The sequence below is a fragment of the Kogia breviceps genome, chromosome 17 (genome assembly GCF_026419965.1).
Source record: "Kogia breviceps isolate mKogBre1 chromosome 17, mKogBre1 haplotype 1, whole genome shotgun sequence".
In the NCBI taxonomy this organism is placed as follows: domain Eukaryota; kingdom Metazoa; phylum Chordata; class Mammalia; order Artiodactyla; family Physeteridae; genus Kogia; species Kogia breviceps.
Window position 1 is genome coordinate 69,750,647 of NC_081326.1, and position 13,892 is coordinate 69,764,538.

General features: G+C 50.2%; 1 protein-coding gene across 1 annotated transcript in view; it reads left to right on the forward strand.

Annotated features, from left to right (window-relative positions):
• The window catches only part of TG (thyroglobulin), a 236,113-nt gene that overhangs the window by 83,554 nt on the left and 138,667 nt on the right, over window positions 1-13,892 (forward strand). The window contains exons 30-34 of the mRNA XM_059043034.2: window positions 3,561-3,698; window positions 4,740-4,916; window positions 6,313-6,424; window positions 7,422-7,501; window positions 8,195-8,338. Coding sequence (XP_058899017.1) covers window positions 3,561-3,698; window positions 4,740-4,916; window positions 6,313-6,424; window positions 7,422-7,501; window positions 8,195-8,338 — 651 coding nt within the window. The remainder of the gene's footprint in view (window positions 1-3,560; window positions 3,699-4,739; window positions 4,917-6,312; window positions 6,425-7,421; window positions 7,502-8,194; window positions 8,339-13,892) is intronic.

The window sequence follows — 13,892 nt, forward strand, 5'->3', positions numbered from 1 at the left end:
CCTTCTTTAAATGAGAGTAATAGCAGTCCCCACGAGACGGGATTAGAGGATGTAATTCTATAAGTTGCCGTGACGCAGAGCAGGTGCTCAAAAACCAGTAGCTGTTATTACGTGGTAGTTGGGATTATGATCCTAGCACCGAGCCTGGCTCGTAGCAAGCCTTCCCGAAGGTTCTGTCCCCAGTCCATCTCTCTTCCTATATTGCCTGTTGGACAGCAGATCCCACTTGGGGATCTTGCTAGGGTCACGGTGCATATTCCCGTCCAAATGCCTTAGCAGCTATGCCCTTCCGCACCTTCAGAGGTTTGTAGTGGCAGCTTCAGTCTTGCCAGCGAGGTGCGGGGAGTGGGGGAGTGGGCACCCACACAGCGGCCTTCCCTTTGTTCTCAGGAGCAAGCATGTAGCCGGGTCCCTCCCGCACAGAGACCTGGCCCCTCTCCCGTCCAATCTGTGCCTGCACTGTCAAATTGGTATGTTGCTTGTGTTCTGGGAGCCTCCCAAGCCCATGGCTGCCGTTCGGGTTTCTCTGCTGCCACAGGGGCAGGGGAGTGAGCTCACCAGGCAGGGCAGCAGCAGTGGGCCCGCTCCCCCTTGAGACTCCTGGGTGCCAGGCCCTGCCTCTGGCGCTTTCAATCCGCCACCTCACAAGCGTTAGTTATGACAGCCCTGCTCGTCGCTGTCATTCTTCCCATTTTACCATGAGCAAAGCGGGGCTCCAAGCTGCTAGCCCTCGCTTCAGCCGGTCCAGCACCAAGAAATTAGCAACGCTGCGATCCAAACCCTGCCCGGCTGACTCCAAGGCCCAGGTTCTTCTAGAACACAAGCTGCTCCCAGGCGCAGACAACGTGGACTTGAGAGCTGAGTCTTGGTGGCCCCTGACGGACAGGGCAGACGGGTTCTGTTTGATTTGCAGAGTAGACTTCTGATTTTATTTAACGGAGCCAATATTTTTAAAGTGGAAGATTTTATATAAAAATTCAGATTTCCAGCTTCTGTAGAGAAAAACAGAGGAAGAGCTCTAGCAGAGCAGGCTTCAAATTTCTGCCTGGCGACCACCCTCGAGCTGAGCTGAGCTGCCCCCTCGAGCATGGGGTGTGGCTCTCCTGTTTGCCCCTACCCCGCAGCACCCCACACGCCTGCAGGCCAGCCTGCCCTGGGGGCATTTACGTTTGTGATCCCCCAGCCTTAGCGCCTCTGTGCCGGAGCCAGACTGCTCATGGCCATGGAAATGTGAATGTCTTCCTGGTCCTTGAGAACCTTCTGTAAAAGCCGTCATTATCCACTGTGCCAGGGCCGCATCTACAAAGCTATCACATGATTCCCACAGGAAGGACTCCCTCTCCTCCCCCCACCGGAAGACCTTGGAGGGCTTCAGGGTGAATAGACAAAAAGCCCAGCTTGGGTTTCCCCTTCCCGGCTGATTACATTCCTGGGCCTGAGGAGATACCGCCCCTGCAGGAGAAACCCCGTGGACCGGCTCCCCTGCGGTGGGGCTCCCTTCCCTGGCCGGGGCCCCTCGGCGCTCCCCAGAGGGGCCTTTCCCGGTCACAGCACAGCGAGGAGTGTGCCCCTTCCTGCTTCCGGTTACTGCAGCTGCTCCGAGTGTCTCAGACACACCCAGAAAAGCAGAGAACAACCTCCCAACTGGCGGCCCCCTATTGGCCTCCCGGCCTTCAAGAGGATTGCAAAGTTTTGAGAGAACAAGTCGAAAATGGATTCTTCCTAATGCAGCATCAGGGATAAACTGAGAGGCTACAGTATCCATTCTTTCACCCAGCAGACATTTTTTTGTGCACATACCCGGTGCCCTCAGAAGTTCCCAGGCTGGTGAGAATTCCCATGTGCCAGCCACGGCGGGCCAAGGTCGTGAGGGCTGCGATGGGGTGTCAGTGCAGAGGGATCGCAGGGAGGGAGGATGCTTGGCAGCCTCCAGCGGGTAACGGGGGCTTCTCAGAGGAGCCTGGAAGATCTGCCAGGCATTTCCAGAGAACACCTGGCTGAAGGAGTTCCAGGCAAGGGGGACGGCCTGTGCAGAGGCTCCGAGGACAAAGTGTGACTCCAGGATCTACAAGTGAGCCCCTAGGCTGGCTACGTTTTTTTCCCTTTCTTCCTCTGCTGTCTTAAGGGTGGTGTGTGCGCTCCTACCTATGCCAGGCAAGGTTCAGCAGGGAGAGAGGCACGCAAACCAGCCATGGGACAGTAGCAGGGGAAGCGATAACCCGAAGGGCGGTGGCTGCACAGAGGAGGGGCTGGCGACACAGTCTCTGGGGTCTCTGTTTGCACTAAACTTCTGGCCCTGCCAGACCTCATACACTTTTATCCCCTTTGGTGATAGTTGTTGGTGAGGACACCCAGCCTTTGTGAGGCTGCTTTAAGTGGCCTGAAGAGTGGGCTTCTGAGAAGATGCTGCAGTCCAAGGCGACGTGGGGTATGCATGGGCTGTAGAGCCCCTCGTTCCAGAGCCCCAAGCTAAGGGGTGCTCTAAACCTGCCCCAGCTCATTCCATGATCAGCTTTATGCCCCCAGTGAAAGCCCCTCTGGGAAGTCAGAGCCCTCATGAGGTGCAGAAATGTGCCCCTGCTCCTGGGCTGGGATGCTGGGTCCCTCAGCGCTGGGGACCCTCTTTATAGAGCCACTGAACATCGGAGCAGGAAGGAGCAATGTTGCTCCTTGAAGCCCAGGAGGACTGGGCAGGTGACGAGGAGGGAGTAAAGGGCAGGTGAGCATGGACAGTAGTCCTGGGGCAGCAAGCAGTGAGGTGAGGAGCTGGAATTACCAGGGTTCTGGGGGCAGAATAGAGACTACTGCACGATTAATGTAGTGTAGTGTCCATGCTTCTTGAGTATGAGTTGAAGCAATCAGAGATGAAGCTCCAGATGCAGGTAGAGCCCGGACCGAGAAGAAAGCTTGGACTTCCGTCCCGTGGGCAGTGCTGTACCCAAGAAGAGCCTTCAGCCAGAGTCATGGCGTATGAAGACACAAAGAAAGATGGGGGTGGGGTGAGGTGGGGGATGTGTAAGCTGGAACTTTCAAGTCTGGGGCTGCGCGGAGCTGAGAGCTGTCTTCACAGATGAAGGCTGCCATCGGGAGGAAGTTAGAACTTCCACGTGGCTTCGGAAGACAGAAGGAGCGTCAGTGGTTCGCATTTACTAAGAGGCGACTTGATTCCTCAACTTCCTAATGATGGGGTGGGTGGCTGCGCTGGGTACAGACATGTCACGCAGGGCTGCAGGGACCTCGGCCAGAAATGTCATGGGGAAGAGTTCTGCCTTAGGTGAAAAGTTAAACCAGATGGCTCCCAAGTTTTCTCCCCAACCAAGATTCTAAGGTTTTGCAACTCCATAATTTTTAGGGCTTTCTGGGACCTTCTGAGTCTTTCCTGCCTGACCAGACTCCCACCCCTGTTGACTCCAGACGTGCTCTGGCCTCACACAGCGTGCAAGTGTGTGTGTGTGTGTGTGTGTGTGTGTGTGTGTGAGGCAGACAGACAGACAGAGAGACAAGAGATTTTCACCATGGAGATAAAGGCAAAGGAAGTTGACTTGCCCCTTCTTTTTCAGATTTGACAACAGACCTTTTCTCCCCTGTGGACCTTAGCCAAGTCATTGTCAATGGAAACCGATCCCTGCCCAGCCAGCAGCACTGGCTTTTCAAACACCTGTTTTCACTGCAGCAGGCAAATCTGTGGTGTCTTTCTCGTAAGTATCCTTAGACCTCATCCTCCCTCTTCTCCACCCTGTGGTCAGGCATCTCAGGCCTAGTTTAAAAACTCCTGAGACACAGTTATGATCAAATTCAATAGCATAACTCAGGGGTCACTTCAGTGTTAGTGTCATGGGTGATACAGAAGACAGGACATAACCCATATCTTCAAGAAGCTAATCGTGTAGTTAGTCTCTACTCTGCTCTCAGAACCTGTCATCCATCCATTCATCCATCCATCCATCCATCCATCCATCCATCCATGCATCCATCCATCCATCCATGCATCCATCCACCCACCCATCCATCCATCCATCCATCCATTCATCCATCCATCCATCCACCCACCCATCCATCCACCCATCCACCCACCCATCCATCCATCCATCCATTCATCCATCCATCCATCTATCCATCCATCTATCCATCCACCCATCCACCCATCCATCAATCTATCCATCCATACATCCATACATCCATTCATCCATCCATCCTTTACCTAACAGGCACATGCTGTGTTGTGCAGGTGCTATGATCTAGGCCTTGTGTTTCACCTTGGGAATGAGAAAATAAAAATCAGCCATATCCCTCCCCATTAGGGAGCTCACATGTACCAGTGGCAAAGTCTGACACGGGACTGGGAGCGGGGAGACTGTTCACAACGCCACCAAATTTTACATCCGGTGGCCTGTGGTCTGAGGTCCTGACTGCCTCTGAGATGGTCCTGGGCAGATCCAGTGGAATTTTACCCTCTCTCCTCCCATATTGCTGAGTTTCCAGCTGACCCCTCACCCTCTTGGACTTTGCCTTTTTTCAGAGCCACCTGGACTCCCTGTTTCATGCATGGCCCTCTCGCTAGCTAGGAGAACCCTAGTGTTTTTCTTGGGCCTTCCAGACTGGACAGCCTTGACTGACCTGGGCCTCTTCCCTGCCTGGGAAGAGTCCCCACGGGGCATTTCTCCCAGAAGGTCCTGTAGAGGTAACCCTCCACTGCTGGCCTCCCTAGGACTAACACCCAACTGTTCTCTTGCCTATAGGCTGTGTCCAGGAGCCCTCTTTCTGTCAGCTGGCAGAGGTAACAGACAGTGCACCCTTGTACTTCACCTGCACCCTCTACCCAGAGGCCCAGGTGTGTGATGATGTCATGGAGTCCAGTCCCAAGGGCTGCAGACTGATCCTGCCCCACAGGCCAAGTGCCCTCTTCCGGAAGAAAGGTGAGTGCTTGGTTGGATCAACCCAAACTGCGTTTTTAGTGGGCTGCTGGCTCTGTGGCTTTACAAATATCCAGATCAGTTCTTCTTCTCTGAAAAATAGACTTCCCTGGCGGTCTAGTTGTTAAGACTCTGTGCTTCCACTGCAGGGGGTACGGGTTCGGTCCCTGGTTGGGGAGGTAAGATCCCACAGGCTGTGTGGAGCGGCCAAAAAAAAAAAAATGTCCAAAAGTAAAGTTACCCAGGCTTCTTGTAGAGATGCAAAGGTATTTAGAAATGCATCAAATTGACTAGAGAGAATAATCTCGGTCTGGAAGCCCACTGCTCGTAGAGATCATGGTTTCTGCACATAGCAGGTGGAATTGCAATTGGCCATTTATTGTAGAAAATCCCAACAGCGGTGGTTTCAACAAGATAGAAGTTGATTTTACCCCTCTGAGAACATTAATGATACTATTTGGGTGGAGGGGGGTTCACCTTGCCTGGTCTTCATTTCTTCCATCATGCTGAGATCTTTCATTTACTGTTCTATCTTCCTTGCTGGAGGCCTTTCTCAGGTATCTGGTGACCCTTGATTTTTCCACTTAAATGTAAGACAGGGGCCCAGAAGCTAACTGGGAAGCTCTGAGTGTGTTGTGGGAGTTTGTTGACTTTGGCTTTCTTTGTAGGATAATCTAGTTGAGCCACCCTTTGGGGACTCCCTCACGTCCGTATGTCCAGGCCCTTCCTCCAGAGGAATCTTGTACTATCTGGCCTGGGGCTGCTTGTGGTTTAGATGCCAAATAAGATTGGAAAATTAGGGGATCTCAATATTCACCATGTAGACTGACTGGAAAAAATCCCCTGGCTTCGGTGTGGTACTCCGTCCATTACAACTCAACCTGGCACCCCCGAGAGACCCCATCCTTCCATGGTAGGAAGGGGCAGTTGTTGGCTGTGGAAAAAAGAGGAGGGCCTCTGGAGACCTGATTGCTTCTTCAAAAGCTTTCCAGCCCATTCTGTTTTAGCTCACTTTCATCCCAGTGCTGCTGATACTTAAACTCTTTGGGGATTCCAGAAGGTGTATGGGGTTGCTTCTCAGTTCTTCCCACAGAAAAGTCGAGAATTCAGCTTTCTTAGATTTATTAGGTCAACTTTTACTCCTCTGTGTTTTTTCTAGCTTCCAAAATTTGTTTATCTCTCCCCTCCCCTATTCTCTTTTGCCTTGGGGGTATATGCCTTTACTATTATTTTAGTGAGATTTGGGGTGGGAGCAGACTGTAAGTACATGGGTTTAATATGCCATCTTAATTGGAAGCTTTCAGCATGGTTTGTATACCTTTGTCCCCCTACAAAAGTATCTTTATGGCTACAGCACATCTCTCCTTAAATAATATAATGTCTTTCTTCCTCTGTGTAGTTGTACTGCAAGATAAAGTGAAGAATTTTTACACTCGCCTGCCGTTCCAAAAGCTGATGGGAATTTCCATTAGAAACAAAGTGCCCATGTTTAACAAATCCATTTCCAATGGGTAAGCTGTTTCCATTCACTCCCGCCCCACTGCAATACTTATTATTAAGACCCTTCTGGTTTCATAAAGATGGTGATATAATATCAGTTAAAGGCACAAGCATAAAAGACTGTAAAACCCAAAGCAAAGGGTGAAAAAGTAATAAGGAGGTAACTATCTAAAAACCATGGCTAGGGTCAGTTACTAATAGTCAGCACAACATTTAGCCCTGAATATCTGGTCAGCTGATGCAAAAGGGAAACACTGACCCGTGTTTTATCAATTAATACAAGTTATCAAGCATTGTAATAAAGATGATCAGCGAAGTCTTCCTGTTCTGCATTCAAAATCCAGAGAGCAAGCAGAACTTTCAACGGGACCATAGGCATATAAGGACTTTTATTTTATTTAATTTTTTATTTTAAAAATGTATTTTATTATTGATTTAATTGGTCAGATGTAATTTAGTTGTTTTCATTAAAGGTGATGTTTCTCTCCACCAGTCTGTGGATCTCACCCATCAGAATTAGCAGGAGGACTTTTTACAATCTGCATTCCTGGGTCCTAGCCTGGACCTACTGAATCAGCATTTACAGGGGGCTCAGGAATCTGAATTTTAACTAAGCTCCCCCTGTTGAAGTTAGAATTTGAGAGTCATTGATCTATGAATTGTTGATCTACGAAGTTTTGTTGGTTTATGAAACTGTGCCATGCTGCTGGCATTTAAGATCTGCTTTTGAAAATGGAGATTAAAAGACGATACAGGATAGTCCGCCTTGAGTTCTGGCTGGGCACCGCCCATGCCGACAGGAAGGGGGACAAGAAGGAGGGTAGGAAATGGGGATCAGTCTGACCCTGGTGCTGGGGTGGGGGTGCGGGAGCAGAGCTTGCGTGTCTGGACTCAGGAAAGGGTCGTCATAGAGAGCAGGCCCCCAGGAGTCAGTGTTAGCGATTCAGCCCACCCCATAGGTCCTGCCCAGCACAAACCTTCAGGCCTGCTCTTTTCCCCTTCTGCCAGCTTCTTCGAATGTGAACGGCTGTGTGACGTGGACCCGTGCTGCACCGGCTTTGGCTTTCTGAACGTTTCCCAGTTAAAAGGTAATAATGGTAACTCCCTCTGGTCTGCATACAGCACTTTACAGTCTAGAAAACCCGTTCACATCTACAGTCTGATCTAATCCTCAGCATCTCCTCGTGGTGGGTGGGGAGGAGTACCCTTCATTCACAGATGGGAAAGTGGGGGATTGGAGAGGGGAGGTAGCTAATAAACATGGTAGCTGGGACATGGCTCCTGGTCCAGTGCCCGGTCAGTGTTACACGACTCTTCTACCTGACCCAAGTAGCCTTCCTGCCATGGCTCACTTAGCTGTCTTCTGCTCAGCTTTCAAGACCTGGGTCAGGCAGCTTGGTAGGGTCAACTTTGGATCCATCCATATGATCTGCATTTAAATCTTGATTCTGGACAAGCCACTTAATCTCTCTGAGCCTTGGTTTCCTTATCTGTAAATAGGGATAGAAATGTTACCCTCCTCCTAGGGCTGAGTGAGGACCAAGGACTAAGATACAAACACAGCCCCAGGCACACGATGAGTCTGTGCTGTCTCCATCGATGTCCTCTTTGATCAGAAGCTCATTAAGGTAGCGGGTTTTTCATCAGTGACTAAGATCGTCCCTGGAATAGTGTGCTGCACCTCAAATGTCTGCTGAAGAATGAGTTTGCAGAATTTCTCTCATTCTGTTAGAATCTTCCATCATGATCATGTTCCTGGTCCTGGTTACTTTTTGCTCCAGGAGGAGAGGTGACATGCCTAACTCTGAACAGCTTGGGAATTCAGATGTGCAGTGAGGAAAATGGAGGAGCCTGGCGCATTCTGGACTGTGGCTCTCCCGACACTGAGGTCCGCACCTATCCCTTCGGATGGTACCAGAAGCCTGGTAAGTGCTATTCTCCGAACAGCTACATGGGCATCTTTAGTTGACTGCTTCTCAACTGTATATTAGGATGATGTCCTTGGCCCCGGGAGGAGATTAGTCAGGATTCATTGGGTGTAAGCAACAGAGACAGATTCTATTTAACTTAAGCAGAAAAGGAATGTATTGGAAGTCTGCTTGTAGACTCAAAGGAAAGATGTCCAACTAGGTCTTGGCTTCATGGATGTATTCAGCAGGAATGGATGGACAACCTCTTCAGGGTGACACTGTCTTCATCAGTCTGCTCCAGAGGCTTTTGGTGGTTGTGTTCAAGCTTTAAATTTAAGGGAGAGAGTCTGGCCCTGGCCTGGTCCTTGCCCTAGAAATGAGAGTAACAGGATGTCTGGCCTGGAGGAACCTTAGAGGTCTGTAACTTTGATTTCACATTCTGCATATCACCCAACACAATGCTTTGCCCAAAGTAGGAAAGGAGAGGAGAACTGACATTCCTTATGTGCCCACTGTGTGTCTACATGTGTGCTGCGGCTCCTACACAGGTTATACAATGTATTACTCAATGCCTCCATGGAGTAGACATTATTTCCTCCATTTTAAGATGAGGAGAGTATGGTGTAGACAGTGGAAGTTATTTGACCCAAACCACTTAGCCATCAAGAAGCCTAGTCAGGTTGCAAACCCAGCTCTCAAGACTCAAAACCTCACTCTTCCCCTTTACCTGCTGCCTCCTGGCAGGTCTCCCATAGGGCACGAGTGACTTTATGTGAAACTGTCTGGACACATTGCCTGAATGGTTTTCCCCCAGCTCAACTCAACTGACCAAACAAGCAGTTGACCAATACATTGAAAAAATAAAACTAATAAACTAATAAATGAAACCAGGGGTAGGTTGGCCTCTTGTTCCAGAGCTATGTCCAACCCGAGAGGCCTGGGATGGGGCTTTTTGGTGGAATCTGGTCCTTGACATTTGTTCATGAGCCCACTAATCCCCGAGTCATTCTGTGGCTTCAAGGCAGAGTTTTTTGGGGTTGATTGTTACCAGGCTGAAAAAAATCTTCCTTGCTGATGTCTACTTTGAGCAACCTGTGACTTGACCTGAGTTCACTCTATTTATTACTTTTATTTTAACATCTTGAATTGTTTTAAGAAAAACATCAGGAGTGTATGATGAAACATCCTCAGTGGGTTTCCATTTGCGGGGGAGGGATGTGCCATATAGAGGAGGGGGAGTGAGTGCCTGCGTAGGATGGTGACCCCGCAGGAGATCCAATGCCAGCTCTGGGTATTTAGGGCCTTCAGAACTGAACTCTCAGCCCACAATGCCTCCTTGCCCATCTGTCCTCCCACACCTCTTCCCATCTCCTCACCCCACCAAAAGCTGGAAAATGTCATTTTTCATCTTTCTATTGCTCAGGGAAGAGTTGGATAAAAAGAAGCTAAGAAATAATTCATTTGTTCAGAGATATGGGAATCAGATCAGAGGGTTACAACGTCTTGGCAGGAGTTTGCAAGGAAAAGAACCCAAGGTGCTTATTTTCCCCACTTTTTCCATCTGTTCTGTTTCTTTTTATCTGACTGCACAGACCACTGACTTTTTCCAACGTATGTTCTGTGGGGTCAGGCTGGGGACTCAGGAGTTCTGACCAGGAACTACAGGGCAGGGAATTAGAAATCCATTCAACAGACACTGACAGAATGTCAGCCATGCCCGGGGGCCTCTGGTTTTATAAACCCAGCCTCTAATCCCTGGGCCCTTATTGCGTGCCTGGCTGGATGCCAAGCACTTTATAAGTGTTATCTCACCTAATCCTCATAACCACTGTTAGCTGAGGTTCAGGGAGGTTAAGTCACTTGCCCAAAGTCACACATAGCAGGTAAATGACAGAATTTGGACCCAGAATTTTTGGACCGAGTCAGAAAGAACTGGGTCCAAATAACCAACCATGTAACCATATTATATGTCTATACTCAGCCATATGATATATTTACTATGTTATATGGCTGAGTTGGAATAAGAAATGATTCCTGTCCTCCAGGCACTCACAACTTAAGGAGTTATAGACTGTAAATAAATAAGCCGTTCTAGCTCTGGATTGCTCATGTCGTAAGTCTAGAAGTTTTCAAACGTTATTGAGGGTCCATACTGGTTCATGCACTGTGCTGGGCACTAGGAAATGTGGGGTTAATAAGATGTAGTCATTTTTTCCTTGGGTGCTCACATCCTAGTGAAGAAGATGCGGGCACATATGATTAATTGTGGCATCATAGGCTCAGTACCAGAACAGTCATATGCATGAAGTGCTGTGGGAACATGGGAACAAGAAATTAATTCTGCTTCGGAGTGGTGGAAATCCATTGCTGAAAGCCTCCTACACCCTCCCTTATGCTTCAGGGAGCACCTCCTGCGGGCTCTGGCCCGCTGGCCTGGAGCTGCCCAAGCAGGCAGGTTTTCACCCTACATGCTGCCTGCTTTCAGTGTTTGGGTGAGTGGGGAGAAAAATCTAAAAATGCCAAAATGGCACCAGTCTCTCAGGACCCCAGGGTGGAAAACACCTCGGGATACACATGGCTTATGGCCATTCTGGTGTGAGTGACTCTGAATGTTCCATTTCAAAAGAATGGGAGGAAGAGGGCCACCTGTCAGGGATTCTGGTGACCTGGTGTGACCCATGACTCTCCATCGGAGCAGAACTAGGCCCTCACTGGTCAGTCTTTTTCCCTTAAGTCGTCTTCACCACCCAAAGCGGGCGGTGGGGTAGGTCTTAAGACTTGATGGATTATCTCCGCCTAAGACCCAGGCAGAGAAAAGGAACCTTACTCAGGGAAACTGGTTCGATGAATTAGACCATTCTTCTCTCCGCTGGGTCACACTGACCTAGTGCAAAACCACCTTCTGATTCGTGATATATTTTGAGGCAAAACACACTCATCTTCTGGATTCTGAGCCTTCGATGGTCGAGTGTTCTGTTTTCTGTAGTGGACAAAACTACCCTAGTGTAACGCTGGAAAGTCCCAGCAGGCAAGCCGACATCGTGACTTTCCCTACATCCTTATCTTTGTATCAGACAATCACACACTATCGCAGGAAGTAGGGCCCCTGCAGGGCCATGGAAGCCTGCACAGAGGGGAACCTGAGCCTTGAAGGATGACCTCTACGTCAGCGCAGGAGACACGGAGTTTTTACAAAGAAATTCTTGCAAAGAATTTCCGTTAATAGGCTTTGCCCTCGCTTCAAATCCATGGTTTGGTCATTTAGTGTACTGGCATCTCTGTTGCGTGATGAGCACAGACCCCTGATCTGACTGCAGGCTGAGAGCCAGACACAAAGAGGGTCACGCAGGTCCTGTTTCTGAAGAACGACACTGAGGAAGGGGAAAGGAAGGGCTATTGGTTGAGCTCCTACTGTGTGTCAAACACCATGGAAGCATCAGGGGTAGAAGGTCCTCCCCAAAAGCGTTTAGCCTGGCTGGGGAGGCAGAAGTGAGAGACGTGAACATCTCTCAAGCATTACTAATGTCAGAAACAACTCTCCAGCGCTCTCCCTGCATTCACTGACGCCGCCTGTGGGGCTGGGACTCTCCTATCCCCTCACCAAGAGGTAATTATTCCCTCTGTATCAGAGAACGACTCAGCCCTGTGGCTTGTATTACGGTGTGGGGGAACCCGCGGGGGATTCTGAAGCACAAAAGGGGAGCAAGCAATTTTGTTCTCTAAGGGATTATGCAAAAGCCACTCTGGGGGAGAATCTGGGCGTAGATAAAGGAGCGCTGGGTGAAGGGCTCAGTGGCTGCTGCGTAGGGATAGAGGGTTGGGTGGCCGTGGTCCTGCCCTGCGGCCCCTGCGCACGCGCAGCATAACCCTGGTACCAGGCTGTGTTCTCAGAACGGAAGTGGGAGATGAGCCTCCTAGGATCCAGGAGAGAGGCGCAGACCTAGAGCAGGGAGCGCCCAGAGGGCCCCCGAGAGCCTGCAGCCATGTGCTTTCTGACTGCCGTCCACAGAGAACAGAAGTTTGCATGGGTCTGAGCACCAAACTGAGAGGCTCAGGCCAAAGCAATTGTGGATGCAAATGAGGCTGTTGGCAGCCCCTTTCCGACAGCAGGACCCACCGAGGAGGAAGTATCTTAGCAACCAAGGTGGGAGTACGGGGGAAGAAGGCTGCTCTGCAGTCCAGCTGCCCCAGAGCTCAGGGCTGTCTGGAGGGGGCGGCCTCTGGGGCGCTGGTACCTGCTGCTCTCCGAGGAGAACTGGGCTGCCATTCGCTCCGCAGCTGTGCCTGACTTGCAAGTGGGGCAGGGTCTTTGGTTTGTTTACAAAGTCAAACGCGGCATCTAAAAAAAACAACCGAAGCCTCACACTTCCTTTGTTCTTCTGTTAAGCAAATGTACTTGGACCCTGTAGCTATTCTAGATATGGGAAATGGAAAGGAAATGACCAGCTCTTCTAATTATGCCTCTCTGCAGCCCACGTAGAAACCACCACGCGTAGGAGAATTTACTGTGCAATCTGCTCTTCACATCATCACTCACATCCCCTCGAGAGCGTCTGCCGTTTACTTAGCACGGAGTGGGCTCCAGGGCTAGTCTAGTGTTTTGCAGGCAACATCTTATTCGGTCCCCAAAGAACGTGATGAGGTTGGGTCTGTCCTTACCCGCATTCTCTGCTGTGCTGGCAAATGTGTTACAATTGGGAGGGTGGTGGAGGCCCTGATTTGTAGCTCTGTAGCGTTTGCCACTTTCCGTGGTATAAATACTCCAGCCACGGCCCATTTCAAGCCACCAGCTTGATGTCGCTGAAAGCGGAGCTGGGAAGAAGCAGGAGGGTTACCGTCCACCTGTTTAACAAGCATGAATTAGCTGAGCAACTCGCTCAAGGTCGCACAGTAGCATTCTCTGTGGGGGGCGTCCCCAGGGACGGAGTCCCTCCCAGGGGCTGAGGCTCAGCGCCCCGGGGCCCAGGGAAGCTGAGAACTTTCAGGGCTCAGCTATTCCCGTACAGTGAAGAAGGTCCCACCCAAAGGGCCAACAGCCCCCTGTCAGGAAACACTGGTGGGGGATGAGGAAGGGTAAGTACATTAGCAGCAGAACTAGGTGATAAATGCCTGGCTGAGACGTGCGCGTAGTAATTCTCCCTGCGCACGTGCGGCAGCTCGCCTCACTGTTCTCACAGCATTAGACGTATACAGTTTCCAGTGTTTCATTAGTGCCGTATACATGTTTCCTTTGCAAGCCGAGCTTGCTTTGAATTTCCAGATAAATTTCCAGAAGCAGAATTACTGGGTCCAAGGGCGTGGGCATCTGAATGCCCTCGATGTAGATTCATCAGATTGTTTTCTGAAGATTGCACTGACTCTCAGGGTCTTTGCTCTGAGAAAGCAAAGGTGGACATTTAAATAAACAAGCTGGCCCCCTGGGCGCTGTAGAGCGTGGTGCGTGGTTCTGAGTCATTCTGAGTTTTGTGGGAGGAGCTCACCGAATGTTGGGTGACAGGAGCCTTAGCTCAGCGACCCTCAGAGTGAGTCCCTGGACCAGCGGGGTCAGCGTCACCTGGGAACTTGTTAG